Source organism: Psammomys obesus, unplaced genomic scaffold (genome assembly GCF_907164565.1).
Source record: "Psammomys obesus unplaced genomic scaffold, mPsaObe1.curated_primary_1811, whole genome shotgun sequence".
In the NCBI taxonomy this organism is placed as follows: domain Eukaryota; kingdom Metazoa; phylum Chordata; class Mammalia; order Rodentia; family Muridae; genus Psammomys; species Psammomys obesus.
Genome location: NW_026591086.1, coordinates 25,741,633 through 25,762,679, shown reverse-complemented (window position 1 = coordinate 25,762,679; position 21,047 = coordinate 25,741,633). Strand labels below are relative to the sequence as shown.

The 21,047-nt window shown below is 35.4% G+C and overlaps 1 protein-coding gene across 1 annotated transcript; it reads right to left on the bottom strand.

Moving 5' to 3' along the window:
- Positions 1 to 19,536: 19,536 nt before the first annotated feature.
- Positions 19,537 to 20,249, bottom strand: LOC129678933 (39S ribosomal protein L32, mitochondrial-like). Its single transcript, XM_055609876.1, has one exon. The coding sequence runs from the start codon at positions 20,247 to 20,249 to the stop codon at positions 19,686 to 19,688; it is 564 nt and encodes a 187-aa protein (XP_055465851.1). The 3' UTR covers positions 19,537 to 19,685.
- Positions 20,250 to 21,047: the final 798 nt, after the last annotated feature.

Below are 21,047 nucleotides of genomic sequence, written 5' to 3'. Positions count from 1 at the left end.
AGCTGTCTATTCCATTTCCCTTTCTGAGTGACATTCAGGCACCTTCCTTTGGTCCCTCCTTGTTACTTAGCTTCTTTGGGTCTGTGGGTTGTACTATGATTATCCTGTAAAATTTGCAGGCAAATGGATGGAACTAGAAAAAAAATCTTAAGTGAGATAACACAGACCCAGAAAGACACAAATGGTATTTACTCACTTATAAGTGGATATTAGACCAAAACAGGATCTTTTAATACCACTCACACATAGATGTTGATCTCATAGAGATATTTTTACAAATTTCCTTAGGTTGGGGTACTTAAAAAAGAGAAAAAAGAGACTCAGCTTTTGAATACAGAAAGTCCTCAAATGTGTAGCAGCATACCTAACATCATATGGGATTTTCCACATGTCACTCACTGGGTTATTGACAGCATCTTTGCAGAAGTTCTCCTTCTTTACGAATACCAATAGACAGTCCACTGATGGCCTTACTCAAACTTAATATCCCCCTAATAACTATCAAGTTCCTCTCGCCAAATACACAGATTTATGAAGAAAGGAAGGATTTTTGTTGTTGTTGTTATCTCGTGATTTTTCTGTATATTCCATAAAGGTGGGAGAAACTCTTAGCCATCAGTAACTTCTCATGTCTTTCTCATGTTTTCCGCATTTTTAAATTGGGGACCCAGCCCAAGAGATGTTGATGTCCAAATTCATGGTGGAACTTTTTTTCTTTGCTTAGTTTCTACAAAAACACTCTGTCTCAAGCTTCTTCACAATTCTACCCACTAAATACATTCAGATTCTGAAACTTAAATATTTTAGAAAAAATAATATGTTCATTAAAACTATAACATATTCTATTTTATTGCTATTAAATGGTTTTACAAAAGTCCAGCTCTTCACTATCTGTGTTTGTACTACTTAGGTCAATATACTGAATGTCATACTGTTCTTTATAAAGCTAATCTTAATTAGTGTTATGGCTTGAATAGTTCTTGAATAGTTACATGCAGTAAAGCTGTGCCATGAAAATACCGTGGACGTATTAATATGGAAACATCAATAACTATCAACAAAATATTTTATGTTAAATATTAGCAGAATTTCCCATAATAATCTCTTACAGATTGTTTCAAATTCTTATTTTATCTATGTTTTCTTTCTCATTATATCTCTTGCAAAAATGATATTATATTTATTGGTTGTTTTCACAATATTAGATGATACAGTTAAATGAATATATCTGTTTTTATTTAGTGTCATTAACACTGTCAACATTGGAAAGCAACACCTTACTAGCATATTGTGAACGCCAGCCCTTTAAGGTACGAAAATATTACAAACCACATGTGACACTTCACATCTATTTTGTGTTTTATGTCTAAGTCTGTGATACTTTTGACACAGTGACTTCTGGTTGTGCAGAGAATGCTATCTGATATTCAGCTGGCAGGACGCTGCCACTGATGTTAGATTTCCTAATTGGAACTGAGATCTACTGTGTGATGCTCTCACTGGTACTTAAGGACATTTCCAAAGTAACCATGGAAAAAGAGCCACCAGGAGCAAGACACAGGTGTTTGAATTTACAAAGGCCCTGTTCTGCACAGTCAAGTGTTTTCTTTGAGGTGCAATTTTGTGTCACTATAAATAAGTAGAAAAGAGACTTTAAAATAAGTAGATACAAAATGTATCATTGAAACTAAAGTACCTGACATCATTGTAGAGAGATAAGATACTGATTTTGCCATCATGTCAACATTTATCAGTTTATCATGAAGTTTCTAATAAGGAGAAGAAGAGCATTTTCCTCAAGTCTCATAAATTTAAAATGAACAGTAGAATGTATTACAAAGATAAAATGCACATTTTCAATAAAAATTAATTTGATATTTAAATTGGCATAAAGGTTTTTTTTTTTCTGAGTGATATGATAAAATCTATTACCATTGGCTATTCAGTTACACTTAATTGCTCCAGTCACCATGAATTTATCAACATTATACATAACCATAAAACAAGAGAAAAAGGCAGAATCCGTAGTCAAAGGACTCCCACGCTTAGTAGAACACTCCATTTCAACACTACCATATCTCTGATACCCTGATACAAACCTTATTGCCACCATTTTCACTGAAAGAAAAATGTAACTAAGGGAGTCAATCGAATTATATTAATATTTGTTATTATTATTTTATGAGGAAAAATTAGCATAAGACTGACAAAACTTAATATGTGGGCTATCATTATATATATATGCATTTATTATGCAATTATTCTTCTAACTAAAACATTAATAAACTAAAAAATTAATTTTCATATTTGAATGTTATACTTCTGACAAAGTATAGTTATAAGCTTTCTCTACAAAATACTTTGCTTCATCATTTAATTTCCTTGCCTGCTTAATAGAATTTGAACTGGCAGCCCTTTTACTTAGCATTAATCTCCTACTGACATAATTTTTAATAACTTAACTTGAGCCCCAATTCTAACTGAATAGAAGCCACTGAAGACTGGATTTTAGAATGGGATAGTTCCATAGCAATGTTCAAGTGTCTAATTATTTTCCTATTCAACTTTAATCCTGACAAAGGTGTTTCAGGTGAAAAAATAAAGTAAAATGAAAAGCAGAGCTTTTTGATATTCTCTTTTGTGTTACTCAATGAAGAGCTTTCTTGCCATATCCAAAATGTTTCAGAGAACTAGAGCTCACTTCTTTGTATTCTATAGATTTATTTAGGTTTTACATTTTTTGGATTATAAGATACTTCATTTGGGGTTAAGTAATTTGTTCTGTATCATATGGACAAACGTCGTAAATAATTCATCTCTAGTCATAGTCTTTTCATTTTTTTGCTATTTCAATTAGTTGCTGCAAGCCATTCACCTCTACACATATTGTGGGTATTCTCTGAGAAAGATCACAGTGGAGATGAAACTAGAATTTAATGTTTAAATACCTGGGCATTCATTCATATGTAAAACTACTGTCAAATCTCTTTGCTGGTTTACAGTCATTTCACACTATTTAAAGTTTTTTTTTTTTTTAAATCCCATCACAATTTGCTTTTCTTGTGTTCTTTTAATTTTTTGCTGCTTGTTAACTTAACTTGGTCATATGAGTTCTGTCTTTCCATTTTATATTCTCCAACTGTGTATTAGATAGTCTTTCCACTCTTCAGTTTTTGCCCATGAGTTTAACAGCTCAATCTTGGTTTAAAATTCATAGTTTTTGACTAAATCCCATAATTAAAATTTGTGGTCTTTTTATATTTTAACAAAACACTGTTTTATACTGTCTTCTCAACAATATACAAGTGCCTAAATCATATACTACTTTTTCTACAATGTGAAGATGTTAAACAACAATGAATTCAGAAAATTGTTGATTAGCATACTCCCAAACATTCCAGCTTTCTCTCTTCAACACTAAGCTCATGCCCAGGACAATTCTCATTCTAATTCTTATTTCCTATTATGGTTTTGTTTGATAAAGTATTCCTGCAGATGAAATAATAAAGGATATTTTTGTTTTGTGGTTTTGTGATATCCATGAATATAGCTCTGCGCAGGAAGTCATGGAGTGTGTATGAAAATGGGCCAAGCAAGCCTTAGAAAGCAAGCCTTATGTAAGCATCATTTCTTTGTGATCTGTGCTTTATTTCCTACCTTCAGTTCCTGCCTTGAGTTTCTTCCATGACTTCCCTCATGAATAAAGTGTTATATGTGACAGGCCCGGCCAAGTATTTAAGAGAATTGTATCATTTGGGACTCTGGGTTAGAAACGCCATTGAATATTGAGAGCTCAGTGGGCTCTTTTGTTGGAGCCTAGAAGACAAGAATGCTGAAGACAGTGAGAATAATGGATGCTTGTGAAGTTTCAGAGAGAAGAGACAACTCTATAAAGGCCATTTGAGCTATATTTTGAATTAAATGCCAGTATAGCAAAATTAATTCTGGTCATGCTGGGCTGCAAAATCAGCATCACTGAAGTGAGATCTTCTGGCACTGTTTCCTTGGAGTCAACACAAGGTAGCCATGGCTGTGTTGACAGCAATTTAAATGTCCTAAACAGTTCGTAATCTGAAGCTTACCATGGGGTGGTGTTTGTCAGCATAATGGCAGTCCTTGCTAGGTAGACACAGCAGTCAACCCAAAGGTGTCCACTGCTAATCAATGAAGTCTCATTTTTCCTTTTAGAATCAATTCAGAAACTGTTTATACACAGTTCTCTAATGTTTTTTTGCTTTGTCTTACGTTTTGTGTACTAAAAATACCCATTCTAAGATAGTATCTGAGTGATCCATTCACGAATCCTGTAATTTCTTTTCTACAAGAGCCAATTTTTCTATCAGCCTCAGCTGACAATTTTTTAAATATATTTTTTGGACTATTTAAGTACTTGTCAGCTTGTAAGGTTTGAAATCAATTACTTAGCTCTTGAACAATTAATACAATTGTAGGCTGTAGCCAATTAATATCTTCCAGCAATTCTTGAAAATCATTAAGAGTTTGTAATTGATCTCTCCTGAGTTGAGCTTTCTGTGGTTGAATTTTTTTATATCCTAGAATATCAACTGAATTTCCTCTGGACTGACATTTTCAGAAATATATAAGCTTCTAATCAGATTAATGAGTGAGCAAAGTGTTAAGAGAGCATTTTTAGATAGAAGTAAATGTTGTCTTTTCTGCTATTTTAAGTTACTCATGAAATCTGAAAATAACTTCACTTCATTTATCTTTTCCATAATCAAATGGAAGGGGAAAAGTACCTCCCCTATCAGTGGACTGGCGGAGGGGTATGGGTGGAGAAGAGGGAGGGAGGAATTGGAAGGAGATGAGGGAGGGGACTAGAGTTGGGATACTAAGTGAATAAGCTGTAATTATGAAAATAAATAAATAAATTTAAAAAAGAGAACTTTCAACTTATTTTGTGAATATAATAAAGACTGAAATGAAATAATTCCTTCAAAAATAGAAAAAAATAAGATTGCTAGCGATTTATACAATTTTCAGTTATCTATGCAATTCAGTTATTTATACAATTTTCAGTTATCCAAATCAACACTTTAAAAAAAACTAAATCAATATTTACAAAAATATTGTTTTGTAGAATTTTTAAAGAAAATTAATTTCATAGAAGCCTTTGAATTTCATTTTTAACTTTTCTACCATAATAATAGTAACTGCCAGGACAGTACACTATAATTTGTGGTGATTCCTGTAAGATGCAATTCTGTTTCTTAGCAGTTAAAATAACCTCACAGTACCATATTAAGAGGAAATAATGTAATGCTTTCCTATGTAATCAAGCTTTCTAAGGGCATAGGCCACCCAAATAAAAATTATTCTCAAATGTACGTCACAACTCTAATTTCTTTCTTTGAAAAGTAAACCGGTAACATGGAAGTTTCTGGTTTCTTTGAAGACTCAGTTTTTGTCATATGATGTTTTGTTGCAAACTAGGTTCATGATCTTTTGCGAGTGCTTACTTGGCCAGCTGAGAATATCCATCCGTGGCTGGACTCTGAAGAGAAGACATATAAAAAGGACCATACAAAGTGAAACATCGCTTTCTGGAATGACATCACCACCCTGATCTTCATGCTTTGGCACTTCAGAGAGAGAAGTGTTCCAGAGAGCTTCTCCAGGCAATCTAAATGAATCTTGTGGCTTTCTCTGACTTCATATTGATGCTTTGTGTTGGCCCGTGGAATGGACTGCTGGTATCCTGAAGACTGAGTTTGGTAATCCTGTAAAGACCCATTGACTCTAATCATCAGGAAGTAAATAAAAGAGGTCTGCAGTCACTTTCCCTACTAATCTATCAAAAGATGTCGGGGGTTGGAAGGGAGGTAAAGATTCTTAAGAACCCTAAATAAAGTAGGTTTGGTGAAAAATCTAAACCTATAGGAAGTAGATAAAAGAGGTCTACATTCCTTTTCCCTACTAATCACCTATCTAAGGTCAGGGGGTTGGAAGGGAGGTAAAAGTGTTTAAGAAACCTAAATAGAGTTGATTTAGTGGAAAATCTAAGCCTAGAAACTGGTGATTTGTAATGATCAATGTGATGACCAAAGCAGGTATTTCTGAGAAGTTTTCAAATCCATTTCACAAATGTTCCAGAATTGCTAACATTGTAGAAGTACATCTTCCATTTTCTGTAACATTTTCTGAGAACAGATCACTGTTTCTGAATGTTTTCAAAGATGCTGAGCTCCTCCAGTCTTTCTGATTACCCACAGACCATGCTGCTTCCTCCTCAGATGTTCATCATTGCACTTTCTTTGACAGCTGCTCTAAGTCTCACCATATTCTTCTTAAACAGCAAGGAGAAGGAAATATATCCTGCACAGTTTTTTTGTAGCAATACTACTCTTTCTAAAAAAATACAATCAGCTTTTTTTTTTTTTTTTTTTTTTTAAGGATTTCATTAATCGAGCACCAGCCACAATAAGCAACCTATGTAGGTAATCTAGCAAAAGATTCTTGGCATTAGCCTCTGAAGTTCCAGCCTGTTCTAGCTTGCTTCTTTAGTACTATAGTGAAACACTTCCCAAAAGAAATTGGGAGAGTAAAGAGTTTATTATAACTCACTGGTTATAACCCATTGCCAAGGGAAATCAAGGCAAAACTGGAAAGCAGGAATTTCAGGCATACAGAAATCACATTAGAATACTGCTTATTGGCTGACTTCTTGTTCATTTTGCTGCCTTTCTCATGTAGCCCAGGTCTACCAGTTTAGTTAGGGTAGTACCTATAAAGTGCCCAGCTCTCCAACATTAGTTAGCAATTAACCAAATGCCTCCCACACATGATGATAGGTATTCAGTTGATGTTCCCTCTTCTGAGGGTTTTCATGCTGATAACTGAGATTAGCTATAAAAAATCATTTCACATTTTTGAAGGTGGTAAAAATACTGTAAGATGCTAATGGAAATTAAAGAGTATTCCTTTTTTAATCTGTTAACGTTTTCTACATTAAAAAGAACATGCTGTTTTATTGAAATCATGTCTGAGTAAATCAGTTTGACTTCAAAGCCTGATGGATGTTTTGGTGTAGATGTACAGAGGTATTTATTCTGATCACCACAGGCAAAAGCTTTTTGTTTATTACTTACTTATTCTTTTGGACCGATTGTATATCATTCACTTACCACAAATTTAATTGTTATTTTACTTATTTGTTTTTGCTTAATGTTCTTATTTAAAACCACATTAATTTCAGGTGTAGAATTATTATAGAAAATGCTTTTAGGCAATACATACAAGATAATTTTTAAAAATCATGAAAATATAAGAGGAATCACAGCAAATCTGCTGGGAAAATTGTTAGAGCTCCCTTGAATAATGTTTCGTATTTGCAGTTTGTAGCTTTTGAGTAGTACACAAATATATAAGAATAAATAATCTCAAAATCAGGTTACCGAAGGAATCTCAACAGAACAACACACAAATAATCTTGTAATTAGACTTCAAGATAATTCAAGATGGAAGAAAAGAAACAGGAAGACAGAGCAACTGTGACCATAAAGTTCTATAGAAAAGAAATTGTATGAATGTATATTATCAATAATGATAGAAAAGCCAGCTGTAATTTTATGATACAGTGCAATATTCGACACAGTATACTTGCTCGTAAAATAAGCCAGTACTAAATAATAAATGTAGAAAATGTAATTATTTTAATGAAATAATCAAACTACTAGGGGAGGCAATTTTGAGTTAGGAAAATTTCATTTCATAAAGTTATCATATTTTTAAGATAAAGTGTTTGGGATAAGGGATATGATGCAATTGTTTTGTCATTATCATTGCTCTTTAGTGCTGATACTTGAAAATTTATTCTAATTAGGTAACATAACTAGAAGTAATAAAAAAATGGAACAGTGATGTCTTGAGATGTGTGTTTCCTGGACTTTGCCATTCAAGAAATTCATTTCTCAAGTGGCTGAATCTGGTAGTTACAGAGTAAAAATAGATTCTATCTTTTAGGAAGGGAATTTGGTATCCGTCCAACACATCATTTTTATCTATGAAATGTATTCTTATTTAATGCAGAAAGGTTCACATTTTTAGTTGCCCCACATTTCACTTCAAAGTTTTACTATAACGTAATAACTTTATTTGTATAAGTTTAATGAAAATACTGAGTCAACGATTATTTTTCTCACGTGTAAATATTTCAGTGAAATTAAAGTTGAAGGGTTTTAAGATGTTATGAAAAATGGCAATTTCTCTTTTACTCGGTACATAATCTGCATCTGAAATGTTCCCAAAGTCCCAAATGTAAAAGCTTTGGTCCTCAGGGTGGCTCTTGTTGGTTGTGGAGGAACCTTTAAACAATGAGTCTTATTAAGAGGATTTTAGGTCATGAAGACCATGACATTAAAAACCCATGGTCATTCTCTACTCTCTAATCCCTACCTTACGTTACTTTCTTCTTTTTTTTTTTCTCTTGGCCACAAAGCAACATTGACAATCAAGATGAGATGGAAACCCACAAATTTTTGAGACAAATTTCATCATTTGTTCTGATTTGTTTTATTACAAGCATGAAAAATTGCCTAACAGAAACCCATGCATCAGTAGGGAAAAGGAGGATTTTGTTAAGTTAATTAAAATTTAGAAAGCACCATGTAATCAACAGAAGACAGTAAGTTATTTAATTTACATTTTTGGTACAGTAGTGTGCCACTATCTGGGTGGTTAGGTCTTCACTGGGTTGTAAGGAAATGAAGAAAGGACAAACACACAGACTCACACTCATGACAGTGGCTCAAGGGAGGTTCAATAACTAATGTCTTTTGCACTGCAACTTGGAACCTCTGGGTGCTTATTAGGTGGCTAGCTTAGTCTTTAGAGCAGGATTCTGTAAGGCAGAAACTATAGGCATCTGGGAGGAAGAAGCAGAAGTCACTAGTATTTTCATATACTGCTCAGTCATGCCTAAATACTCATAAACTAACTATAGATAAAAGCTTTGAGATCCTTTTTGAGACTGGCTTCTCAGAAATCACGTGTCTGGCTAATCTGCTGTAGTCTGCTAATCTGATAGACTTGGCAAGTCCCTGCCTCTTCTGGCGTGCTTTGGTATTTGAAAGGTGTATCATTAATGTTTGCCTGTCTTGAATCAGGTCCACATATGCAAATTAGATGCGTTTTCTCTTGTTCTTTTTCCTCCCCTCCACTCTGCCTGAAGGTATATAAGCTAGCCCCAGTATTTCAGTAAATGAACTTTTTTTAAACCCAAAGGTTCAAATACTTTCATATTTCTCCTGCAAATCTCTTATACATGCCTATGAAATGCACATTCATGTTTATTATATTGGCCCCACTTCTGATATCAATTTTCTGAATTTGTTTTCCATTGCTGTGACAAAAGCAATTTCAAAGTAAAAGTATTTATCACGACTTCCATCTCTACTGGATCAAACAGATCTTCTCGCTCAACCTTCCTTCTCCTACTCGTCAAGCTATCCCAGCTTTCATTACTAGCACACATTGCCTGATAACTCCCTGCAATAGAGAGCAAGGAGAGAAGTAGGTTAATCTGCAGTTCTTCACTTTCCCTCCTTTTCCTCAAATCCAGACTCCCATTCCCACCCTTCTCTCTATAGCACACTACCTATGACGACCTCTCCTCACTTGCTACTTTTACTCCCAAGAGAATAATCAGATCCTGGTGGAAGGCCCTCCTCAAATCATCAGACCAGTAGGTCACTACTGCCAACCCCTCTTAGCTGATCCCCATTCTAGGTTCAGCTCTGAATAACTAGAAACATAATTGTGCTCAGAAGTCCAATGGTCAGACCTAGGAGGATCCCAGTAGTATTCTCGTTCTGGCAACACAGAGCCACCAAACTCTCCTAAGTACCAGAGAAGGCAACAATCAGGGATAGAGGATGGAGATGAATTCCAGCTAAAGTCATAAAAACATGTTTTCAATAAAATCTTAAAAGAAAAAGTCCTGGACTGTCTCTGACATGAACTCAGTGATTGGCTCTTTGACCTCCCCCCATCCCTGGAGGGAGGAACAGCCTTGCTAGGCCATAGAGGAAGACAATGCAGTCAGTCCTACCAGACCTGATAAACCAGGGTCAGATGGAAGCAGAGGAGGTCCTCCCCTATCAGTGGACTTAGAGAGGGGCAGACAGGAGATGAGGAGGGTGGGTGGGGATTGGGAGGGAAGAGGAAGGGGGCTACAGATGGGATAGAAAGTGAATAAAAAATAATTAATATAAAAAATAAAAATTTGGAAAAAAAAGAAAACTTTCTAACTAAAAGATGATATGTCTTTTAAAGTACAAATATCATACAGAGCACCAAGTAAGTTGTATCTGAAGAGAAATTCCCATCAGCATATACTAACCAAAACAGAGAAGAAACAATGTTAAAAAATGGAAAAAAAAAAAAGACCAAGTAACATGCAAAGCAGACCTATTAGAATAACACCTCACTTCTCAATGGAGACTCTAAAACCCAGAGGGAATGAACAAATGTTTACGTACTCTAAGAGAGTACCAATATCTCCTGAGACTACTATATTCAGAAAAACTTTAAATGATCATAGATGGAGAAAGAAAGACAGTCCAAGTTAAAATCAAATTTAAACAATATCTCTACAAATCCTGTCATAAAATGGTTCTTGTAGGAAAACTTCAGCCTGAAGAGGTTCAAAAGATCAAGGAAAACACAAGGAATAAATAATCCCAGGCCAGTAAATCAAAAGAGGGGAGAAACCACAGCAAGAACAAAATAACAGGAATCAATAAACACTATTCATTGATAACTCTCAACATCAATGGTCTCAAAGTCCCAATAAAAAGACACAGACTAACAGAAAGACTGTATAAACAGCATCGAATCTTCTGAAGTATCCCAAAACCATATTTTTAAAAAGATTTATTTATTATGTGTACTGTGTTCTGTCTCCATGTACACCTGTAGGCCAGAAGAGGGCACCAGATCTCATTATAGATGGTTATGAGCTACCCGGTTGGTTCCTGGGAATTGAACTGAAGACCTTTGGAAGAGCAGCCAGTGCTCTTAACCTCTGAGCCATCTCTCCAGCCCCAAACCATATTTTAACATCAAGGATAGGTATCACCTCAGAGTAAACAGAAGAAACGGGTGTTCTAAGCAAATAGACTTACTAGGCAAGCTGGACTAGCATTTTTCTTTTCTTGGTCGTCTATTAAAATTATGCATTTATTTATTTTAATATTAGTTACAGTTTATTTTTTTAATTTTATTTTTTCTTATCAGTTACATTTTATTAACTCTGTATCCCAGCTGTGTCCCGCTCCCTCATTCCCTTCCAATCCCACCCTCCCTCCCTCATCTCCACCGTGCCCCTTTCCAATGGGGAACCTCCTCCCCATTCATCCGATCCTGTTTTATCAGGTATCTTCAGGACTGGCTGCAAAATCCTCCTCTGTGGCCTATCAGGACTGCTCCTCCCTTGGGGGTGGGGAGGTCAAAGAGCCTGCCATTAAGTTCCTGTTAGAAATAGTCCTTGTTCCCCTCACTATGGGAAACCAGTTGGTTACTGAGCTCCCACAGGCTACATCTGAGCAGAGATTCTAGGTTATATCCATACATGGTCCTTGGTTGAATGTCATGGACTAGCATTTTTAAGATACCAAAATTATTTTTATTTTAATTAAAATATAATTACATCACTCTCCTTCCTTCTTCCCTTCAACTACTCCCATATTCTCTTGTTCTCCTTCTTCAACCTCCTTTATGCCTCTTCCATGCCACCTCTCTCAAATTGTTGGCCTCATTTTTGTCTTTATTGCTACATATGTTGCTATATCTATAGCTAAATATAAGCATACAAACAGCTGAGCCCATTTAGTGTTGCTTATATGTTTGTGATTCTTGCGACTACCAGTTTCTACTGGATGATCACACTAGAGCTTAATTCCTTAGAGAAAGTAATTCTCCTTCTCAGCAGTCATTAGTTGCTATCTCCCAGTAATGATAGGAATGCTACACCCTTCATGTCTTAACAGTATGTCTATTCAGCAAGACCTGAACAGTGAAAAGACCAAAATTAAAATTTTAATGTCATAAATAATGTTTTGTAAAATAAAAGAGGGGCTGAATGTTAATCAGAAGGAGACTAGTAGAAATGGGAGGGTAATATATTAGAATAAAAATGGGGTATATCTACTGAACTAGTAGGCCAAAGTTGTCCCATAGAAATCCCAATCAGTCTGTTGCCACAGCTATATTTTCCTGTTCACAAACTGCATCTAAGGACCTACTACTGATGGTAACACCTACACTCGGGGAGGATGAAAATGTTGAGCTGTTGCCTTCAGTTTTATGGACTGTCTGCACACTACCAGAAGAAAAAGGTTAACACCAACCCACTTACAGATTCTTAGATCTTCAGTGGTTACTTGCATGCAAGATACACTATTGCAATAGTGTCACAAAGTTTGTAGGACCAATGACTCAATAATTGATTGGATTTAAGGTACACTCCAGGAGAATGAACTGATCTTCAATACTTTTCAGGTGGCCAAGTACCTGAGACTAAATAGGTCCTTAGGGGAAATTCAAACACCTCTGTTCTGATCAAAGAACCTAGCAACAAAATGACTCACAATGATATTTTTCTCTACTCACAGATCAGCATCTTTTTTTTATCTGTTACCAGAGAAGCTTCTTTGTGTAGTAAATCGCAATAAATGCAGAGACCCACATCTGAACTATGTACGGAGAGTAAGAGAGCAATAAAGCAAGGTCCTTTAAAGGAACATGATCCAAACTCATATGAACTCACAGAGACTGATGTAGCATGCACAGAGCCTGCATATACAGTATGGCTTCCAATTTTTTAGTGTTTTTATGGAATTCCTAGCATGCTAGTGAGGGGATCTCTGATTCCTGTGCCTTCTCTTGGGCTCTTTTCCTTCAGTTCGTTTGTTCTGTCCAACTTTGATGGATTAGGTTTTATTTTTTATCTTATAATATTTAATTTTATCACATCATATTTTATTATGAGCTTCTATATGACTTTTTGTTTTCCAAGGAGAGATAGAGAAGAGGTGGATCCAGATGGGAATTGATGTGTGAAGGAACAGGGAAGAGTATGGGGAAGGAACTGTATCAGATATATTGTATAACATATCTATTTTCTTTTTTTATATATCTATTTTCAATAAAATAAAAACAGAAAATAAGTATTTACTTTGGATTACCATTCAAGGATATTGTCAATCGTGGAAGTCAAGCCACGACCAGCAAAAGCTTGAAGCTGATTTATATTCTAGCCACAGACAGGAAGCATATGAACCTGGTGTTTATCAGGTTTATATGGTTAAATGGTGTTTGTCATTTTATCCCATGCAGTACCGCATTTAAAATGATACCTTCCATGTTTAAGGTGTACATTTCTACATCAATTAACCAATATTGAAACATTTTCAAGAGCATATCTAAGTTCCTCCACTCCACCAATTTGTTAAATACTATAAAGCTGACAATCAATATTAACCACAAAAGCATATGTGAGATATTTTTTCGACTGTAAGAAATCCCTTTTAGTTTTGTTGGTACTCTTAAAATTGAATATTAGGAAAAGATTATCGTCATGAAATAACTTTAAAGAGAAAGGATAAATTTACATTTATTTCTTTTTTTATTTTTGTGAACTTTTTTTAACTTTTATTAATTACACTTTATTCATTTTTTATCCCCACATAAGCCCCTCCTTCCTCCCTTCCCGGTACCACCCTTCCCCCCTTTCTGCATGCATGCTCCTCCCCATGTTTGTAGCAGCTTTATTTGTAATAGCCAGAAGCTGGAAACAACCCAGATGCCCCTCAACTGAAGAATGGATGCAGAAACTGTGGTACATCTATACAATGGAGTATTACTCAGCAATGAAAAATAAGGAAATCATGAAATTTGCAGGTAAATGGTGGGACCTGGAAAGGATCATCCTGAGTGAGTTGTTCCAGAAGCAAAAAGACACACACTGTATATACTCACTCATATAAACATACAACATAGAATAAACCCACTAAAATTTGTACATCTAAACAAACTAAGAAAAAGAGAGGACCCTAACTAAAATGTTCAATCCCCATCCTGAAAGGCAAAGAGGATGGACATCACAAGAAGAAGAAAACAGGAAACAACCTAGGAACCTGCTACAAAGGGCCTCTGAAAGCCAGAAAAAGAAAATAGGAAACAACCTCGGAACCTGCCACAGAGGGCCTCTGAAAGCCTCTGCCATGCAGACTGTGAAAGCAGATGCTGAGCCTGATGGCCAACTGTCGGGCAGAGTGAATAGAATTTTATGTAAGAAGTGGAAAATAGTAAGAGCTGGAGAGGACAGGAACTCCACAAGGAAAGCAACAGAACAAGAAAATTTGAACACAGGGAACTTCCCAGAGACTCATACATTTATTTCTTAAAATGGAACTATTATAGAAAAATTTGTTAAATCCTCCATGGATGTTTGGATGAGAATGGTGCTCATGGACTTATATATTCAAGCACTTGATACCCAGGTGGTAGAAAGGTTTGGGCAGGAGTAACTGGGGTGGCCTTATTAGAGAAGGTATGTCACTGATGGTGGACTTTAGGGTTTCAGAAGACTCATGCCATTCCCAACCTATCTCTCTGCTTGCTTTTTGTGAAACAGAGTATGAGCTCTGAACTGCTGTTTTGGTGAACTACTTGCATGTCAGCTGCCATGCTAGCTGCCATAATGGTGCTAAACTCCTGTCTCTGGAACCATGGGCCCCAATCTATTTCATAAATTATAAAATTTATAATTTTTATAAATTGGTAATGGTGTTTTATCATAGTAATAAAAGTAAGCAAAAGAGAGGACCCTAACTAAAATGTTCAATCCCCATCCTGAAAGGCAAAGAGGATGGACATCAGAAGAAAAAGAAAACAGGAAACAACCTAGGAACCTGCCACAGAGGGCCTCTGAAAGCATCTGCCATGCAGACTGTCAAAGCAGATGCTGAGCCTGATGGCCAACTGTTGGGCAGAGTGAATGGAATTTTATGTAAGAAGTGGGAAATAGTAAGAGCTGGAGAGGACAGGAACTCCACAAGGAGAGCAACAGAACAAGAAAATTTGAACACAGGGAACTTCCCAGAGACTCATACTCCATCCAAGGACTATCCATGGAGATAACCTAGAACCCTGACAATGCAGCCACTTCTGATGAGAACTGATAGACTAAGATCAGAAATAAAGAGAGGAGGACCTCCCCTATCAGTGGACTTGGGGAGGGGCATGCATGCAGAAAGGGGGGAAAGGGTGGGACCTGGAGGGGAGGAGGGAGGGGCTTATGGGGGGATACAAAATGAATAAAATGTATTTAATAAAAGTTAAATAAAAAATTTAAAAAAGTAAGTAACCTCTGACCTATTTAAATTTTTGTTATTCATATCAGCACATTTTACAAAACATTCTCTTCATGTGAAGTTTGATGTTTTTGTCTATTTTCCTGATGTTAAAAACTGAAACTTTTTATATTATAAGTACATGCTCTATTAAAGAAGTAAACCTAAAGCTTTTATTTCATTCTTAATGTTTTATTTCATCTTAAGTTTTTCTTTATAAGTATTTGAAACATTTGTATGCCTTACATCAATTTATTGCAATATATCTTTTTTATATTTTATTTTGAGATTGATATATTACATTTCCTTTTATACCCTTCCTCCCCTCACCCACTCCATATTCCTCACTCCTTTTATTTAAATTAATGACCTGTTTTTGCTGATTAATATTATATGCAGATATGAATAAATATATACTGCTAAATATAACCTGTTCACTCCATGTAATATTACTTGAATGAAATTTTCAGTGCTGAAAGTTTTCACTGTACAAATTATTTATGTGCTCACTGCGGTTATAGTGAATGCGACTGTTTGATTTCTTTTCAGCATGTTTGTTGTTAGTATATAGATAGACAATGGAGATTTTATGTTGACCTTACATCCCTGCTACTTTGCTGAATGTGTTTATTAGTTGTAGAAATATTACGATGAAGTCTTTAGGGTTGTTTATGTGTAGATGCCTAACTTAAAATAAGTTTACCTGGATTTCTTCCTTACATTTTATTCCATTTATTTTCCTGTCTTGACTTAAGACCTCAAGTGTTATGTTGAACAGGAGTGAAGACAATAAAGAAAATGAAAAAACTTGCCTTTGTTCTGATTTTCATAGAAATTCTTTGAGTTTTTTCTGTGTTTAGTAGATACCAGCATTCAGCTTGTATATTGATTTTTACTATGCAGCTATACCTACATTATCTTTAATTTCTCCACCACTTTTAATATGACTGGATACACAATTTTGTCAAAGATCTTTTTCTTATATCTAATGAAATGACCATATGCTTTCTGTTATTGTATCAATTTGTTGCTGTATTTCATATATTGATTTATGTGTCTTGAAACGTCTATGCATCTCTGGGATGAAGCCAACTTAATTAGCAAGATTAATTATTTTCATGTTGTTTTAGTTATAGATTCTATTGCTGTGATGAGACAACATGACCAAAAGCTATTGGAGAGAATGTAGTTTATTTTATTTACATATCCTGGTCCCATTTATTGAGAAAAGCCAATGCAGAAATCCAAACCGGCAGCGGACTTAGAGATAGGAGCTCATACACAGGCCATGGAGAGTTGCTGCTTACTCCTTGCTCAAATTGCTTTCTTATTGGACCAAGAACACTAGCCCAAGAGAGGCAAAACTCTTAATACTCTGGGCTTTCAAACAAAAATGACTAATTAAGAAAATGTGCTACATTATTTCTCACAAATTGTTCTTGTAGAGGAAATTTCCCTTTTGTTTGTTTGCCTTTAGTTTTTGTTTTTGTTTTTTGAGACAGGGTTTCTCTGTGTACCTTGGGCTGTCTTGGACTCTCTTTGTAAATCATACTGGCCTCAAATTCACAGTGATCCACAAGCCTCTGCCTCTCTGGGAAAAAAAAAATCTTAATCAAGGTTCCTACTCCTAAAATGATGCTATAGCCTTCATCAGGTTGAAGTAAAACTAGTCTTTATAAATATATTTATGTTCTTGAATTCAGTTTGGAAGTATTTTTGAGAAATTTTGTGTATACAATAATTGGGGGATTGGCCTATAACTTCCTCTTTATTGGATATTTGTTTGGATTTGTTATCAGAGTAATAATATTCATATTGTTTAAATGCTTGGAAGACACATGGATGCTCACATCATCTTTCAGTACAGTTAAAGGTGATTTAATACCATCTCTGGCCTCTAGTAAACCAGGTATGCATCAAGTTGGAACACTAGTCAAACAACCATGCCTATTCAAAAAAAAAAAAAAAGAATGGAAGAAAAAGAAAGGAAGGAAGGAAGGAAGAAAAAAAGCAAGAAAAAAGAAACAAAAACAGAAAGTCTGTGTTGTATTATATCCTAAAAAGAGAATATCCTATATCTGTATCTATATCCTATCTCTATCTCTATCTCCATCTCCATCTCCATCTCCATCTCTATCTCTATGTGATGGTAGATATATCGACAAAAAAAAAAGACAGAAACATTGGATGATCCAGATATACTGGGTGACAGTACTGAAATAGTATTTTTGGGGTAGAGAGGAAGGTGCAAGAAGGCTAACACAAAACCTGTGAAAGATGAGTTCAATCAAAACGTGAACAAATTGTGAAGAGGATCACAAAATCCAACTTCTGGTTGAGGACGTGTTAGTTTTCTCCAGGGATGCCATCCCTGAGAGGCTACTCAAGCTCTAGTAAAAGATCGTATATCCATAGATGGTCCTTGGTTGAGACTTCTGCTCGGATGTGGCCTGTGGTAGCTCAGTAACCAAGTAGTTTTCCAAAGTAAGGGGGACACGGACTATTTCTAACAGGATCTCAAGGGCAGGCTGTTTGACACCTCCCCCCAGGGGAGGAGCAGTCTGTTAGGCCACAGAGGAGGACTTTGCAGCCAGCCCTGAAGATACCTGATAAAACAGGGACAGATGAAAGGGGAGGAGGTCCTCCCCTATCAGGGGACTTGGAAAGGGGCAGGGAGGAGACCAGGGAGGGAGTGTGGGGTTGGGGAGGGAATGAGGGAGCTGGATACAGCTGGGACACAGAGTTAACAAAATGTAACTAAAAAGAAAAAAAAAAAAAAAAAGATCGTATATCCATGTTCATACTGTTAGCACCAAGTCAACTCAAGAGACTTAGAAAATGTAATACATAAAATTTAGAGGAGGTGGTGGTTTGGGATGTATAATGGGGAAGTATGGAAAGAAAGAATGAGCGATGAATTTATTCAAAACATTTTATATGCATGTACAAAACATTCAAAAGTAAAACAATTCGCAAAAAAAATCCCTAATTCTCTTGAAGAATTCCCTCTCAAATTGTCCTGCCTACCAGATGTGCAGGAGTAAAAACGGAACATAATTTGAGGGAATGGCCAAACAGTGACTGGCCCAGCTTGAGACATTATTATGTCTTTTGAAAAATATTTATTTAAATTTTACAATGTTTGCATAAATTGCTAAGGCATTCTATGAGGAATAAGTATGCTAAGGTTTTTAAGTTCTTAATATCCAACTCACTTTGCATATAACATGTCATTTTATTTATTTGCATTTTTTATAATCTCTGAAATGATGATGAAAGAATGTTATAAAAATATGTGCAGCAGTAAGATAAGATATAGATTCTTCTCTTTTTCATAAGACATTTTATCTAGCTATTTGTTGACCTTCCATTTCCTCAACATTATTAATATGGACCTAGGGAAGACAAAGTTGAATATTAGATTTCAGTTTGGAAATAGTTGACAAAAGCAAAAAAAAAAATCAAAGCAGGAAGCTATATTGTGTGGAAACTGAATGAAGAAAAATATAACTCTACATTATATTGTGTTGAAACTGAATGAAGAAAAATATAACTCTAAAATAGTTCATCATTTTTCTCCTTTGATATAACAAGCAACTGTCTTTGTAAAAATAACTATTAGTACTTAATAATAATTATTATATTTTATAGAATTTTATAATAATTACTATTATAGAATTTTGACAGTTTTCCCTTGAAAATTTATTAAATAAATTTATTTAATTTTAAATAAATGAATAAATCCTATTAAATAAATGCATATGCTTTAAACTTAAAATAATTATACCTCATGTACTATATTACTTTTCTATTGAAATTACCTGCAGTCTTTTTATAGCCTTTGAATCAAAATATACTTAACACACTTCTAGAAAACCAGTAAGTATTCAAATTAGCTATATGGTACACTGTTAGATGAAACTTTACCCTCCACTGAAAAACATATAAGCCTGAAGTTATTTTTATTGTACGTTAATGTGTCTGAGCACAAACTCACAGAGAGTGAAAAGTGGACTGTAAGGTTTCAGATTACAAAGAACCTTATCATGAATCTTTTTAGTGGAGAGTTCAGTATCCAGGATGCGTTTCAACACTATTAAGAATTTTATAGTAGGCAAAATTAACTATCAATATGTTAATCAAGGGATAAATAGACTTTTTTTTCAGCTTTTGCATAAATGTTAAGTTTATTTATAATAAAGTCCATTTCAAAATACATTGATGATGTGAAAACATGAACAACATGAAAATAAAGACTCCTGATTTTTGAGACTGCCTTACGATGAAATTACCCTTTTAACTTCTTTAGTGTCAATTCTGGGTGAACCAAGATGGCCTCTTTATGCTTCGTTCAACAATCCTCTTCCCTTGATCCTGCTCTGAAGGTTTCTCTCCTGTGTATAGGACCACAGTCTCTACAGAAGGAGCTTTAAAAGGGCCCCCCTCTTGAGCCCATATTTGTTGTCTGATTTTTTTTGTCTCCTGGCGAACTTTCTCATAGCAATAGCCACAGACGACATGTTTCTGCTTCAGGTGACCACATTCAGGGCAAATGTCTATATTGTTCTTAATTTTAATAAGCTTCCGAGGGTTTCTTCTCCTACACCGATTAACTTCAATGGTGCGTCTGTTTTTGGGAGCTGCCATCCAAAAGATACTCTCTAAAAAGCTAGAATTCTCCTCATTTCCACTGGTATCGTGCGGTAGTTCTGTGAGGACAGATGGACCCTGGACTGCTAATGCTGGTGCCCACTGAGGACTGGCAAAGCCGTTCCAGCTCCGCTGCAGTTGCCGTTGCAGCAGCTCCCAGCACCCCTGGAGCGGTCCCGGGCGCCCTGGCCACCGAAGCAACAGCAGCAGCAGCGCGGGAGCCATGTTCCTCACAACCATAAATAGACTTTTAAGTTGATTTTTGTATTATAAATATAAAATCAATATTTGTCAAATTTTCTCTCAAATACCAATAAAGGATATCAAGTAATAACCAATTCCTTGGATAACTAATGCAACAACCAGAGAATTTCTCCACAAACTAGAGCCTTATTAATGTTCAATACAAACAGGTAAGTTTTAACTATTAAGCTTGGTGTAGATATGCCCTATCATTATATTTGCTATTTTTTTTCAGGAGTTTTCAAACCTTTGTGGGCACCTTTTGCACAATTAACTGAATTAAAGATACAATTTGTTCAGAATGGCCATTTGAGATGTTTTAGCACCAGGCAACTATGTTATAATATTAAAATTACAGCTTTGCAGACAGTTGGATTAAAGATCCCAATGTCAGAAAAAGGATAACCACCATTAATGTGGTTGAGGTATGTTCTATGTACCTTATGTACATTTATCCATCTAATATTAACAAAAACTCTATGTTAGCTATGATTACTATTTCCAGTCTACACATGAGGGAAGTAAAAAAAAAATATCCTAATCATACAGTGGTACAATTATCAAAACCAGAATTTTAACCTCAGTTATTCTCTTCAATAGCACATGCTTTTAAGTGTTATTTCACTCTGCTTTCTTTGGTTGGTGCCACTTTTTTTTTTTTTTTTTTCAAGACAAGGTTTCTTTATGTAGCCTTGGCTGTCCTGAACTTGCTTTGTCGACCTAACAGAGATCCACTTGCCTCTGCCTCATCGAGTTCTGGGATTACAGGTATGCACCACC